Source organism: Cydia pomonella, chromosome 9 (genome assembly GCF_033807575.1).
Source record: "Cydia pomonella isolate Wapato2018A chromosome 9, ilCydPomo1, whole genome shotgun sequence".
NCBI classification, from domain to species: Eukaryota; Metazoa; Arthropoda; class Insecta; order Lepidoptera; family Tortricidae; genus Cydia; species Cydia pomonella.
Window position 1 is genome coordinate 12,856,289 of NC_084711.1, and position 14,176 is coordinate 12,870,464.

At 36.3% G+C, this 14,176-nt stretch overlaps 1 protein-coding gene across 2 annotated transcripts; it reads left to right on the forward strand.

Moving 5' to 3' along the window:
* Window positions 1-138: 138 nt before the first annotated feature.
* On the forward strand, window positions 139-10,946 carry LOC133521418 (mitochondrial Rho GTPase). 2 transcript variants are annotated; one of them, XM_061856369.1, is made up of 12 exons: window positions 139-581; window positions 675-883; window positions 991-1,143; window positions 1,654-1,785; window positions 2,092-2,288; window positions 3,098-3,287; window positions 3,861-3,996; window positions 4,682-4,812; window positions 5,938-6,162; window positions 6,645-6,835; window positions 8,667-8,705; window positions 9,901-10,946. In XM_061856369.1, the coding sequence occupies exons 1-12, from the start codon at window positions 389-391 to the stop codon at window positions 10,025-10,027; spliced, it is 1,923 nt and encodes a 640-aa protein (XP_061712353.1). In that variant the 5' UTR covers window positions 139-388; the 3' UTR covers window positions 10,028-10,946. The 2 variants fall into 2 exon arrangements, with proteins under 2 accessions (XP_061712353.1, XP_061712354.1); XM_061856370.1 differs by lacking the exon at window positions 8,667-8,705 and having other exon boundaries at window positions 153-581.
* The last annotated feature ends 3,230 nt before the right edge of the window (window positions 10,947-14,176 follow it).

Below are 14,176 nucleotides of genomic sequence, written 5' to 3' on the forward strand. Positions count from 1 at the left end.
ATCGCTATCAATAGGATTGATTAGGCTATGTTTTTAAAAGCTTTCAATCTATGTAGTCAGCTTTGTTCCTAATGCTCAAACATGTGCCTAGAGTAGTTTTTCAGGTGTATTAGGGTGGACAGCCTGTATTTATTTTGTTATTTTCATCTTGACTATCTTGAGGGTTATTGCTGAAAATGCGTTTAGTTACGTATTCTGTGGTTGCAGTATTTTTGTCGGTGAGGATTTTGGTTTTTTGTCTGTGGCTAAAGTCAATCTCTGAAAGGTCAAAGAATTGTGATTCCGGTTGGAATAAAAATTATTAAAATTGTTTACATAATATCAGCATATATTTTCTTGGAAGTTTATAATAATTATGTGTTCACAAATTGAGAATTAACGTGTCGTAATGGTTTTCGACTCTTTACCTCGTACGGTTCGCATTCTCTTGCTTGGAGAACCTGGAGTGGGAAAAACTTCGCTTATTCTTTCTTTAGTGACTGAAGAATTCTCAGAACATGTACCACCTAAAGCTGAAGAAATCACAATCCCTGCTGATGTCACCCCAGAACAAGTGCCAACCAACATTGTGGACATCTGCTGTAAGTAGTTTTATTCTAATTCTCATATTCCTGGTCCTAGCAACAACAAACAAACTTGAGCAAAATTAAGGCATTATTATTTTGTTTTTTCAGTGGCTGAACAATCGTTAGAACAAATTGGTGAAGAAATTGAAAAGGCTCATGTTATATGCATAGTGTTTTCTGTTGAAAAACAAGAAACACTGAATAAAATTGCTTCATACTGGTTACCATTTGTTAGGGAAAACTGCCCAGAAGACCACAGGAAGCCAGTTATTCTTGTTGGGAACAAGATAGATTTGATTGATTATTCTGTTATTGATGTGAGTATTATTAGTAACTGAATGCAAAGTATATTTGTCATATAAAATGGAAAGATTGTTTTATTATTTATATTAGTTGACATTAAAATATATCTACTTATTTTTAGCACATATGGGACATAGCTGAAGAGTATCCAGAAGTGGACCGTTGCATAGAATGCTCGGCAAAAACACTAACAAATGTCTCGGAAATGTTTTACAATGCACAAAAAGCGGTTCTACACCCTATCACACCCATTTATTCTATTGAGGAACAAGAGGTAACTATTATATTAATACTACAAAGGCAGTTAAAGTTAATAAAGAAGCATTAGACTGATTTTATTAAATATCTGTCAACTTGTTAAGGCTGGAAATTCTACCTAAGATAGATTTATACAAACTTACATCTACATAATTACACTAGAAACCCAAAACTAAATTTGTGGTTTTCCATCAGAGTAGGGTTCTTATGCTTCATTCAAGGGTTGGTATTTCTGATTGAAAGACCTTTTTGCTCCTTAGGCATAAATAAATAAGAAATAAAATAAAAATTATTTATTACAGACTCATAAAATCATTAAAATCCATATCTTGTTAGTGTCACTTAAACTCGGTATAAGGACCCTTCGGTGATGGAAAGCCACATTTATATTTTTATAAAACCTGTGTGCACTAGCTACTAATCATGGTATTTAATTTTAGTTGTGTTGACAAACATGTTTTGTAGATTAGGTCATATACCACTTTCATTGCCAAAAGTGTGAATCATGATTATTTCGTTTTTATAGCTCACAGAAAAATGTAAAAAGGCCCTCTCAAGAATATTCAAGATCTGTGATCTAGATGGTGATGGACTTATGGATGATTATGAAATTACATTATTCCAAAGGAAATGCTTCGATACTCCACTGCAATTACAGGTGAGAAAAAAAGAAATAAATGAAAATTATTTATTTACAACAACATGTAATGTTCTTAAATCTCACAAACCATTGTTATTTACACATTTAAATTAACATAAGTATTTGTATATTTGACATCTATGGTAAACTCGAGTGTACATTGTATAAATTAAAATAATTAAACATACATAATGATAATGACCTTGTATGTCATTTTTTTGTCACAAATATAAAGGTATTTATATATAATGTGGAGGGTTAAAGTACACTAATATTTAAATTTGCTGACTTTATCCTACAGAATTTCCTTTTTTGTTCTTCCAGGTTTTAGATGAAGTAAAGTCTGTAATTGCCCAGAACATTGCTGGAGGCATTGAGAATGATTGTATTACAATGAAAGGCTTTATATTTTTACATTGCCTGTTCATACAAAGGGGAAGGAATGAAACAACTTGGACAGTTCTCCGCAAGTTTGGATATGATGAATCGTTAGAATTGATGCACAGCTATTTGTATGCAAAGTAAGTTATGTAAATGACATTCATTTGACTCAATGTTTTCCAAACAACAGGTTGCATCTTTTTTGTTTTTATTCACAATAAAGAGACTTGCCATTTGCTCAACAAGAAGGGAAGGTCCAATTTAAAGCAGACTTGGATTTTAATAACAAACTATGGACTTCAACCTGATTGGTACAGAATAATACAATTAATTTATAAATTGTTACTGGGGCCTGTACATGTTATGCCGTTGTCGGAAAAAATCCGTCACGCTGCATAGAGGGTGATTCCAATTAGTCTTTTAGTATTAAATAATGAATCAATCGAATTTGCGCATCGTTTAATTACCATAGAGTACTGTGCAATATTCTACAAGAACATCCAGTAACTATAATGAAGTATTCTTGCAAATAAATGATATTGATTGATTGATTGAATTGTCAACCTCTTTTGTTAACCAATATTGATACTTGAAATAATCACTACTTACAGAACGTCTAACTGACTTTAGCCTGCCACTCAACTAAATAATAGATTGTTAGTTCATTAAATAATACATATTTTTTATTTTAAACAGTGTATTTTACGTAACAAGTAAGTAAATATTATTTATTGTACCACAAAGAAAACAAATTTAAAAACGGATTAAAATGTAAAGAAAGGTAGCAACAGGCTCTTCTCAGGTCTCTTCCAGACAACCTTAGGGTAGCAGGATATAAAGAATAGTAAGTTCCTATCCATGTTAAATTACGTCATTTTTGCGTCACCGTATGACATGTGCCTGCCCTATTTATTATCTTGTCACTTATGATTCTATTTTATATTTGCAGCATCAAAGTACCTTCTGGTTGTACATCTGAGCTTTCATACAAAGGTCAGCAGTTTTTGACGCAACTGTTTGAAAAGTATGACAGGGATAAGGATGGTATGCTCAATCCAACTGAATTGAAAAATGTGTTCTCCAGTTGCCCTAGGATCCCTTGGCACAATTTGAGATACACTGTACCAACAAATGAAAAGGTTTGTTTACGTTGTATCATTGAATCTCAGGGATTCCCTGTATTAACATAAAATTGCTGTAATCACTCCACTTGAAACTAGTGATAATACTTTAAAATTACTTTGAAATTTTCTATCAGATTCAAAAATTTGCATTAAGTAGCTATATAACTATATATATATATATATATATATCAGTTAACATAATTTATAATTTATGAACCTCCAGGTCTTTTTGTTGTATTTTCCTTTTGTTGTGGTACATCGTTTGTATTGCATTGTTGATATGTTTATACGACTGTTTGGTTTCTAAATAAATAAAAAAAAAAAAAAAAAGTGTGGGGTGCGGTCGGTGGTCAGCCCCTTAAAGATATTTTCGGTAAGTATGATTAGTATGCCCTTTTAACATCACGTGATCGAAAACAATTATCCATAAATCTGATCCTCCAAGTCCAAATTCAATTCTTTGTTAATAAAATATAATTTTACATGTCAGGATAAAACACATACACAAAAACCAACAATCTTACCCTAATTACAACAACTAGTTACTACTAATAATATTATTATACTATATTATTGTTTCTTTATTAGGGATACCTGACGCTGCAAGGCTGGATGTGTCGCTGGACACTGATGACGCTTATGGATCTACAGAACACAAGTGCCTATTTAGCATACCTGGGCTTTAACTTCCTTGAAAACGAGTCACAAAAAGCTGCAATACACAGTAAGTAAAACTTGCAGTAAAAGCATCACATAACATTACAGTTTGGATACAATACAAGGCAAGTATATCAAACAAAATCAACAAATAGACTAGCTAACTATAATTTGACTTTGTCTTACAAAATTTATTAAGAGATATATCAAAATAAATTAATAAGAGTAGGAGTTATGAAGTAAAATTTTATTTCCAATCTGACAATTATTACTATTTTTGTTAAAAAGTAAGATCGTGTTTAAGTATGTCTGACCAACCAATATCTCTCGTCTCAAACTTCTAATTACATAATGCTGAGACGAGATATTGGTTGGTCAGATATACTTAAACACGATCTTACTTTTTAACAAAAATAGTAATAATTGTCAGATTGGAAATCAAATTTTACTTCATAATTCCTACTCTTAGTTTTTTGCTAAAAGGAAGAACGAATGCGTGGCAAAACGCTTGCTAGCTAGTTTAATTTTTGGCCAGTCCAGTTTTAAATGATGATGTAACTACCCAGGTCGTAATACATCGACTCTGTTATATACCGGATGTGAACTATGGTGGAAATTAGTTGAAAAGATGAACAAACTCTAGCCGAGCTTGTTATTGTAATTCCAATTGTATTGCATAGACAATAAGGATTATATTAAAAACGATAAGTTAGGTCGGTTTATGAATGTAGCTGACATAACATTTGTTTCAGTAACCCGCGAGAAGAAGGTGGACATTGCCAAGAAACAGTCGAGCCGCAACGTGTACCAGTGCCACGTCATCGGCCCGCGGGCGTGCGGGAAAACTGCCATTTGCCGGAGCTTCCTTGGCATCGCACATAAGGTCATTATCACATCGCAATGTGTTTCAACATGTATGTGTAACAATCGCCTAAAAAACGTTTAGATCAAAAATGTTTCTAAAAGCTCTTTTCTATGCTTTATATGGCTACTAGATTATCTAAGTGAAGGTTCGGCAACTTTTCTGAGAAGAAGAGGGATATCGAAGAACAATAATAATAGACAAGTAGGGCATAAAGCGACCCATATTATCTGAGGCTATTACCAGCTTACGTTCGGACCGATATAGGTCGAGGATAATATGGGGCATATGGGGAAATTTATACAAAAATATCCAATATTTTAGGTTATTTTGCAGTATTTTTTCAAGACTAAAAAAAATCGTAATCAGGCCAGTCGGGAGCGCGCCGGCAAGGGGCGCGCGGGCGGGGGCACTTTATGGCTAAGTTAATAAGGGTCGTAATAGATGATTTTACATTATACTCTAGAGCATAATAAGCACTTCGTTCTGTTTTGTCTTGTCACTTCGGCCCTTGAATTTTAAGAACCCTTATTATGTACCTGTTACACATAATAAAATATACATAAGTTTACGTTTGACCTACCTCTCCCCTGACGCCGGTGGCGCGGCATAACGCACATGACCGATAATTTTCATGTGGCTGATCATGATCAAGAGATTACTTATAACGAAGATAGATATTGATAATTATATGGAAAAAAGATTATCTACCGACAATAGTGATTGCATATTACTGATGCATTGAAAATCGTTTTAATCTTAATTATTTTTATCTTACTTACTTATAAACTTACATAACTATATGATATACACCCGTATTCGCACAATGGAAAGGGAAGCGTAGGTAATTCTCACGCACAACCCAAGTCACAGTGTCACTGATAATAAACGGCCCTTCATTGGTGTCAGCCAATATTAGTTACGTTGTCATTTTCAATGTAAATAACATGAAACTTAGCATGAACTTAAAAGTAACATATTCTGTCTGGTATTAGTTCGTTACTAGAAATTGTAATATAAAGACAATAGAGAGAGTAGAAATTTTGCAAGTGTAACTTCTAATCGCTCATAAGACTTAAGTTACATAACTTTCTCCGCAAATGTAGATATACAGGCGTACGTGTAAACTGTGACGTATAATTTCAGAAAATTAAACCAACCCAAGAGCGTGGCAGCGGCGATAGCACCGACAACTGCTGCATCAACACGGTCCAAGTGTACGGCCAGGAGAAGAACCTCGTGCTCAAGGAGAAACCCATCGCGCGCGTGTCGGACTCGCTTAATCCCAGCGAGGTCAACTGCGATGTCGCCTGTCTGGTTTATGATGTATCTGCAAGTCGCTCGTTCGAGTACATCGCTAGAATATATATTGTGAGTTGGTTACTTTTGTACAAGACCAGAACCTCTTGCTGAAGGAGTTACCCATTGCACGCGTGTCCGACTCGCTCAACCCCAGCGAGGTCAACTGACCGCTTATCATTTTTTTTCTTATGGACACATCCGCCGTGCGGGTACGACTACAATTTTAACTTGTATGTAAGTTCGGCTCAAATCTTGAAAGCTTAATTAAATCTATCCCGTGATTCGATTGAGCTGAAAGTTCACATACATCTATAATAGAATTGGGCGACAATATTATGGTACCATCGAGCTGATCCGATGATGGACACAGGAGGTGTCCAACTGTCCACATGAACTCTGTGATTAAACAACGCAACGTAATTCTGTTTGGGCTTGTTAGAAACTCAAAGAAGTCTCGATGAATATTAGTTGCATGTTGAAAGAAAAGTACAGTCGGCGATAAAAGTTTCTATCAAAGATGAAGTGTTTGACATAAAACTTGCTTGTTCTAGAAATATTTCGCCGAGAGCCACATCCCCGTGCTGATCGTGGGCGCGCGCGGCGCCGCGGCCGTGCGGCAGGAGTACATGCTGCAGCCCGACGTGTTCTGCAGCAAGTACCAGCTGCTGCCGCCGCAGAGCTTCGCCGCGCGCGACACCCGGCGCGACGTGTTCGTCAAGCTCGCCACCATGGCCGCCTTTCCGTAAGCCACTACTCAATGTTAATTAAAGTATCCAAATATTTAAAAAAAATCTTTATGTAGTATGACCCAACTCACGCACGGCATAAAATGGACAAATCGGGACTATACAAGTTGGATTGGAACATAAATCAAGCTTCCTCTGTAGTAAGCGATTGGAAAATTTTAATCCCGTTTACACCTTGACACTAAAACGCTGGTAAACTAGGGCAAAAACGCGGGCAAGTTCAAATCCAAATATCAAACATTTATTCAGCAAATAGGCCACAGGGGTACTTTTACATGTCCATTTTTACACACAATAAAGGTTACAAAAAACAATTACAAATATGGAAAGGACAAATCGGGACTATACAAGTTGGAATGGAACATAAATCATATCTCCCGACTCGTATTTATGAGTTTCCCGGAGCTTATATACGAAATGACATTTAATATATGCATCAGTCGCTTTTCTATTAAGGAAAACGCGGACCTTAGTAAAATATAGAATACATTTTATTTAAAATTATTTTTTCCCCTTTGACAAATACCTAAAACTGAAACAAGTTAATGTCGATGAGGACAAATGGCGTAAAATAACCTGTTTGTTTTAATTTCAAGTAACTTATTCTGTTTATTCTTTGACTTGGACAAAGGGTTTTTAACTTTATTACATTGGTTCGTTTACATTTGCACAAACGATGTTGAGGCACCGCACAAGTATTATTTTTGAATAAAATTAATGGCCTACAAGGCCAATAATACAAGGCAAATAAGGCGTAGTGAGTGGATTTTTACTGTACCAACTAGATTTTCGGATCCTTATTGTTGTATTTTTATGGGCAAGACGAAGCGAGGTAAAGCGAGAATTCTAATAATTATCACAATATATTAAGACAATTAATGTATATACTATTCTAACACCCATAATAGTACATTACGATATAAGTGCGAAAAATTACCTATTCGCACATGTATCGTACAACGTTTTACAGTACATATGGCCCTTTAAATGTTTGACACAGTAACGTAATATGCTAATTTTCGCACTAGTGCGGTAAAGTAGCACCATATGTACTGTAAATGAAATTTATCTACATACATATCATGAACCCTCTATGATGCCTTCAAAATCCGTAAATAATGGCCAACTTTACGATAAACTGTTTGTTACAACAAATTTCTTATCTGTGATAATGTTGTAATTGCTTTATAACCACATCAAAATGGATTTGGTTATGACATTCAAATTTGGAACATCTCTGAAAAAAAAAGCAATTCGATTTGGCCTCTATTCTAATATCAGTCGAGATGCTTTTTTGTTCGAAATGAAATGTCAATTGCATACATTTTGACATATCTCGCATGATAGTTTGTATCGAATGATACGGAAATAGGCCCCCGACTCTAGTTTGTCAGAATTTAAATAAAAACTACGAATGCGTGACATGCGTGAGAAAAGATTTCATTTACCGCCATTTGACGTACAGTTTATCTTTTAATTAGTTTTAAGTATAAAATGAATATGTTTTGTTGTTTTTAAAGTAAGTATAGCAAAAGTTTCGTGTCAAGTGAGCACCGTTGCCCCAACGTTGGCTATAATTTGGATTAGTGAGTATATCATAGAAAGTTTATAATATGTGTGTAAATAAAATAGTGTATGTAACTGTACATAATTAGGCATTAAAACACTCGTGTGATCCTTTTAAGAAACTCACTGTTCGTTTCTTAAACCCACACTCGTGTATTTTAATGCCTTTTATTATGTAGCAGTCACATAAACTACTATTCTTGCTTCGCTTCGCCTCGTCAATAAATAATCATACACTGTTATTTTAATTGTCTTTGTCAGTCAATTTCAAGCTGCTTGGATTTTATTCAGCAAACGCAGGTAATTTCATTTGTATGTCATTAATATTTAATACAGAATTGATATTTTTATTTACATTTGGACATACTTATTGCATATATAGTTACTTTACGTTTGTTTCACAATGTGCAAGTAAAGACCTGAATAAGCTACTTGCCACTTATCTGACGAATAAAGTCATCGTTGGCGTTCACAATCTTCAAATAAGCTTAACTGGTAAATAGATAAAGTGCTAAGTTTACCCGCGAAGTTTTATGTGGCAGTTTTACCCTGGTGCCGTGGGAAAAGGGTAAGTGCTTACTATGGGACGCCACATGCGTCAGTACTTTTGCCGCCTCGCATCTTAGCCGCACTATGCGGTCGGCAGGAGCGGCTGCTGAGCACGCGGCGTCCCTTAAAAAAGATAAATACTCGGCGCTGAGCGGTTATTTATTCGTTCCTCTCGCTGTGGAGATTTCGGGGTGCTGGTGCGCTGAGGGTAAGTCCTTCCTCCGGGATCTGGGTCGTCGCCTGCTAGAAAGGGGCCTTGACCCCCGCTCTGGGTTTTTCCTGATGCAAAGGCTATCCATCGCAATCCAACGCGGCAATGCAGCGAGCGTGATGGGCACCTTTGCATCGGGGACGGCCCGGTAGCCAATAGGTTGGTAGTTTTTTTTATACATATTTAGTTTATATTTATATTTAAGTTCTGATTTATTTAGGTTTAGTTTTTAATTAGTTTTATGTTTAGATATATTTTAGTATACCTATATGTATCTTATTCGAATAATAAATAATTTTTTAATTTGCTAATTAGCTATCCAATACTTTACTCAGACTTTGTGAAACAGACCCTTAATCAAATTCATACAATTAAATAACAATTGCTGCCAGTGGATGAGCCTAGCTCTCTGCCGGTTCGGTTTAAAAATTATTTTTATGTAATTTTATAAGATTCTCTCTCTCTCTCTTCAGCTAAAAAAATACGTGTCTGTTATTTTAGACTACTCTATAACATATATAAACTTTCCTTTATCACGCAAAATAGGCGCAAGTCGTCGAGTTGCGGAAAATCGCCCGTATACAATACAATACAAACTTTCCTTGTTAGCTATAAAGGTTCAATAATTCTGGCCACATCAAGTAATTTCTATATGCAAGAGGTGTTTCAGCATTTTTTTCCTATACTTTAGGTACTTTTAAGAACAGACAGATAAACCGTGTTTAATATCAACAGACACTTGAAGCATTTCGCAAGTTTCGCCGGCGAGAACTCCTCGTGGTGGAAGGCCGGGATCGGCGTCGCGGCCGCCACCGTCATGGGGCTCGTGCTGCTCAAGATGTTCAACTTCCAGAAACGATAACTGCCACCCTGTGGCCGCTGTCCCACCGACGGTTAGCTAGCGAGTAGAGCCAGTTACAGATATGTGCAAGTTGCTGAAAAGTGTCTAAAAATTGGAAAAGTTCTGAGAAATTTCAGGAAAAGTTCGATTCCCATACAAAAATATGAGAAGAGTCCAAAACTATTTTAACTATTCCATTTAGGTAGAAATTTCGCAATTTTGGAATCCTTTTGAATGGCAAGCGGCAGGCACGTCATTACTCTCACTTCTTCGAGTATTCTTCTCTCGCGCTGCTCGGAACAGTTAATGGCGCTGAGCGCAAATTCACAGACCGTAAATTAATTTAAGTATGAAAAACAGGACTACTTATAGATTTTTTCATGCCTGTTATGATGTCACGAACACGAGAATACTTTATGGAATTTCTATAGTAGTAACAAAACTGACAATTTCTTCTCTTGGAATGCGCGCGATTAAATGAGGTTCGGTGCCTGGCACCTATATAAGACTCGCAAATATATGGTCTGTGTTGTCACTACTCTCCGAGTGGCGTTGCTTTTAGTACCTACGCTGACGTCACGTATGACGCGCAAAATTGACAACCCTTTATCGGTTCAAGTCAGTGGTGCTTCTGTGCAATTATATATATAATTTTTGCAGTAGAAACAGAAGAACAGGTGTTTTGCAGTAGAATAAAAGAGTTCTCGTTGACAGTGTTAACCGTCAGCGAGCAACTACGATTCTTGAGTGAGAATATAAATATAAACAGTCGGTTGCAAGTCGGTGACGGGGCAGCTGCCTATAAAATTTGTTGTATTAGATCTTCATCTATGAATTAGAGTGCATTTCACACCAAAGACATGTAATTACATTTGCTTCTCGCAGCTTAAATACACAGTATTTTGTTTTTTAAATGTAAATAAAGTTTTATTTATTCCTGTACATGTTTTTTATTTAATGGGTTAATCTGCCAGTGGTAGGGCATACTTAGATCTTTCCTTATGCCACATCGTGTGACAGGGTCAACGTGATAGTACTAATAGTGTTTTCTTATGTTGTCCTTGTCACACGATGTTATATAACATTCTATAACAGCCAATGTGGAAGCACCATTACAGCTTAATAAGATAAAGAGCCAAGCTATATACTTATGTTTGATGCGCCGCCATTGTTAACTTTTACGTCACACTGTGGGCTGGATCGGCCGAAATGAACACATTCGTGCTTTTTAGAGAAAATCATTTTAAAAATAATGCTCTTCGATGGAGAATTGTGTTAGGAACAAATAATGTCGTATCATACAAAAAATAGACTGTTAACCGCACCAATCATGAGACATTTAAGAAAAAAATTTGATATTTCACCGACACCTGTAAAATTTCTACCACTTTACGCTTTAAAAGATGAATGTCCAAGTCGTCCTTTATGTTTTCTATGTATTTAATGAAAGCTACTGCAATTGGTTCCAATATTATTATAGTATTTTATGCAACAGTTGTATAAGAAGGGTCAAAAAAGGCGAGTGGCGTGAGTTACAATGTGAGCCGGAGCCGAAGGCGTAGGCGAACATTCTAAAGGAATACGCCACGAGCATTTTTTGACCTACTTATACAACGTTCAATACAATATTTTTCCTACGAGTCAACAAAAATAAATCTTAATTTAGGTAAACAAAGCAAAAGTATATAGCCAAGACGCGCGAGCATACCTTGTTACGCGCCCGGGCCGCGGCCGGCCGGTCAGCGACTTGCTACTTGCTAAATTAAATTTTTGGACAGTTTTTTCTCAATTATGCCCACCGTAGCCTACGGAGACTAACAAGACAAGCAACGCTAAGCGGTCTTCGTAGTCTATGGGGTGTTGCTATATTACGGGTGTCACATGCGTGTTTCTGACTTATGAAGTAATTATTTTTACTATGCAACCAAATGAATATTTTGTAAGTTGGCAGCAATGCACTTAGTTTAAAACTGTATTCGTTTTGGTTTTGTTAGGTTGGTAGCCATTAATCGCAGTAACGTTATAGCACTTATAGCGATTAAAAGCACAAGAGCTTTTATGAGGAATAGACAATATAGACTTTTCTTGAAACCTTTTATGTATGTTCTTATATTCGTGTTAATGAATGCATAAATGACAGATAACAGTAGAGGAGTAGGAAAAATCATTAAAACATGGTTTGTTTATGGTAAAATGTTGCCAGCGATTAAAAACTGATGGTAAATATACCTGTTTTACAGGATTTGTCTATACCGTCCCATTACTGGTGCCTGTTCCATTATAGGGGTGTTTACTGTATCTTTTTCTGCTTTCAATATGCCTTATTTTGAAACAATATATATAGCCGGTCAAACAAGTTTGTCAGAAAAGGGCGCAAATATCAAATTTTCTATGGGACGATTACCCTTTGAGCCTACATTTTTTCTATTAACGGAAATGGCTTTACAGACTACCACATTTATAGTTCCTTACACAATTTTCCATTGAGCATTAAATATTTTGTCAAAAAAGTAAAAATGTCCTCTTTTCGGCAGATCCAGCTCACAGTGCGTCGCTGACAATGTTGATATCCCCATCCCGTTGAGACGAGATTGTAGATAGTAACAACAGAAAGGGATAAAAAAGTTGTGAGATGCCCGAAACTGTAAGATATGTTCTAAGAACCGCTGCCCGCAATTACCTGATTTAAACTACCTGCGGTTATCACGCTATCAACCAACAATGTAAGGTCTGCCAAAAATCAAACAGGAGGCGCAACAAGTGTTAGGACATACACATGAGATAAAAATCTAAATTTGCTGAGAATGTGTCGAATCGATCATGCACGTCGTTTCCGTGAAGTGATGGTTTCTTTTTCGAAACCCACCTAGTAACCTGCACGGACTGCTGTAGGGATACTTACCTACGGCAAGCTTCGTCTTACAGTGGATATTGCTATGCACATCTCTAAAGGCGTATCGTCTCCAGAGGAGTCACATGCGCGTTGCCGACCCTAGCATTCCCCCCCTCGTTGAGCTCTGGCAACCTTACTCACCGGCAGGAACACAACACTATGAGTAGGGTCTAGTGTTATTTGGCTGCGGTTTTCTGTAAGGTGGAGGTACTTCCCCAGTTGGGCTCCGCTCTAGATCTGGAATGATATCCGCTGTGCTGTGCCCTACCACACAAAGCGAGATGACATTCACAATGCCCATACCTCTCTTTTGGACGTAGTTTAAGGACGTACCCGGGTCCAAATTATTGATTATCTCTAAAATGGAGTTAATTATAATACCGGTGTCTTCAAGAAATTAACTTGATTCATGCCCGGGTCGTTATTAACGACATTTAAAAAGAACACGGTGTATATATCGCTTGCAGGCGTTTCTGCTTAGTACAAAATTAATTTAAATATATATTTGACATTTAAGCTTTTAAGACAATTTACAGATAGCTTTTGTTTTATATATCGGTATGATATGTATTTTGACACTCAAGAACAATATCCACGCACTCACCTGGCAACCCCAGATGGCTCGCCCTCCGGGCCCAGGCCCACTCGCCGTATTCGCTGTAACTGTAAATGCCTTGCTCAGCTGTTTTGGATCGATGAAAGATGCAATTTGCTGTTATTTTTACATTCATTTGGTTTTTTACTTGTCCTCACGTAATCACTAATACGATATATTCATATTTTTTAAGAAAAAAACCGACTTCAATGACCGGTGAAAGAAAGATTAGTGTTGATTTTGGATTTCATAGAAAGAAATTAAAAAAATTGTCTTGAAAATCTAATTTGCTCAACAAACACAGCGAAGAGGACAAATCGCCAAACGTAAACTAAGCGTCGTAGAAGAATTCCATTCTGGTCATCAGCAGCACACCCTTTTTAAATGTAAATACTTGATTTGTTAAAGAAAAAATACAAAAATCACTACACGTATGCCTTTCACATTTGAAGAATTCCCTCAATTCCTCATGGATTCCATCATCAGAACTGAGTTTTGACAAAAACGGGACCAATCTGTATACATATATATAAATTCAATTAAAAAAATATTATTTTCAAAATCGGTTCAGAAACGACGGAGTTATGAAGTAACAAACATTAAAAAAAAAAAAACCGAATTGAATCCTCGGTCGGTTAAAAATAAAGCGGAAGGCGTTATCACTTGAAGAAAAGGCGATGAT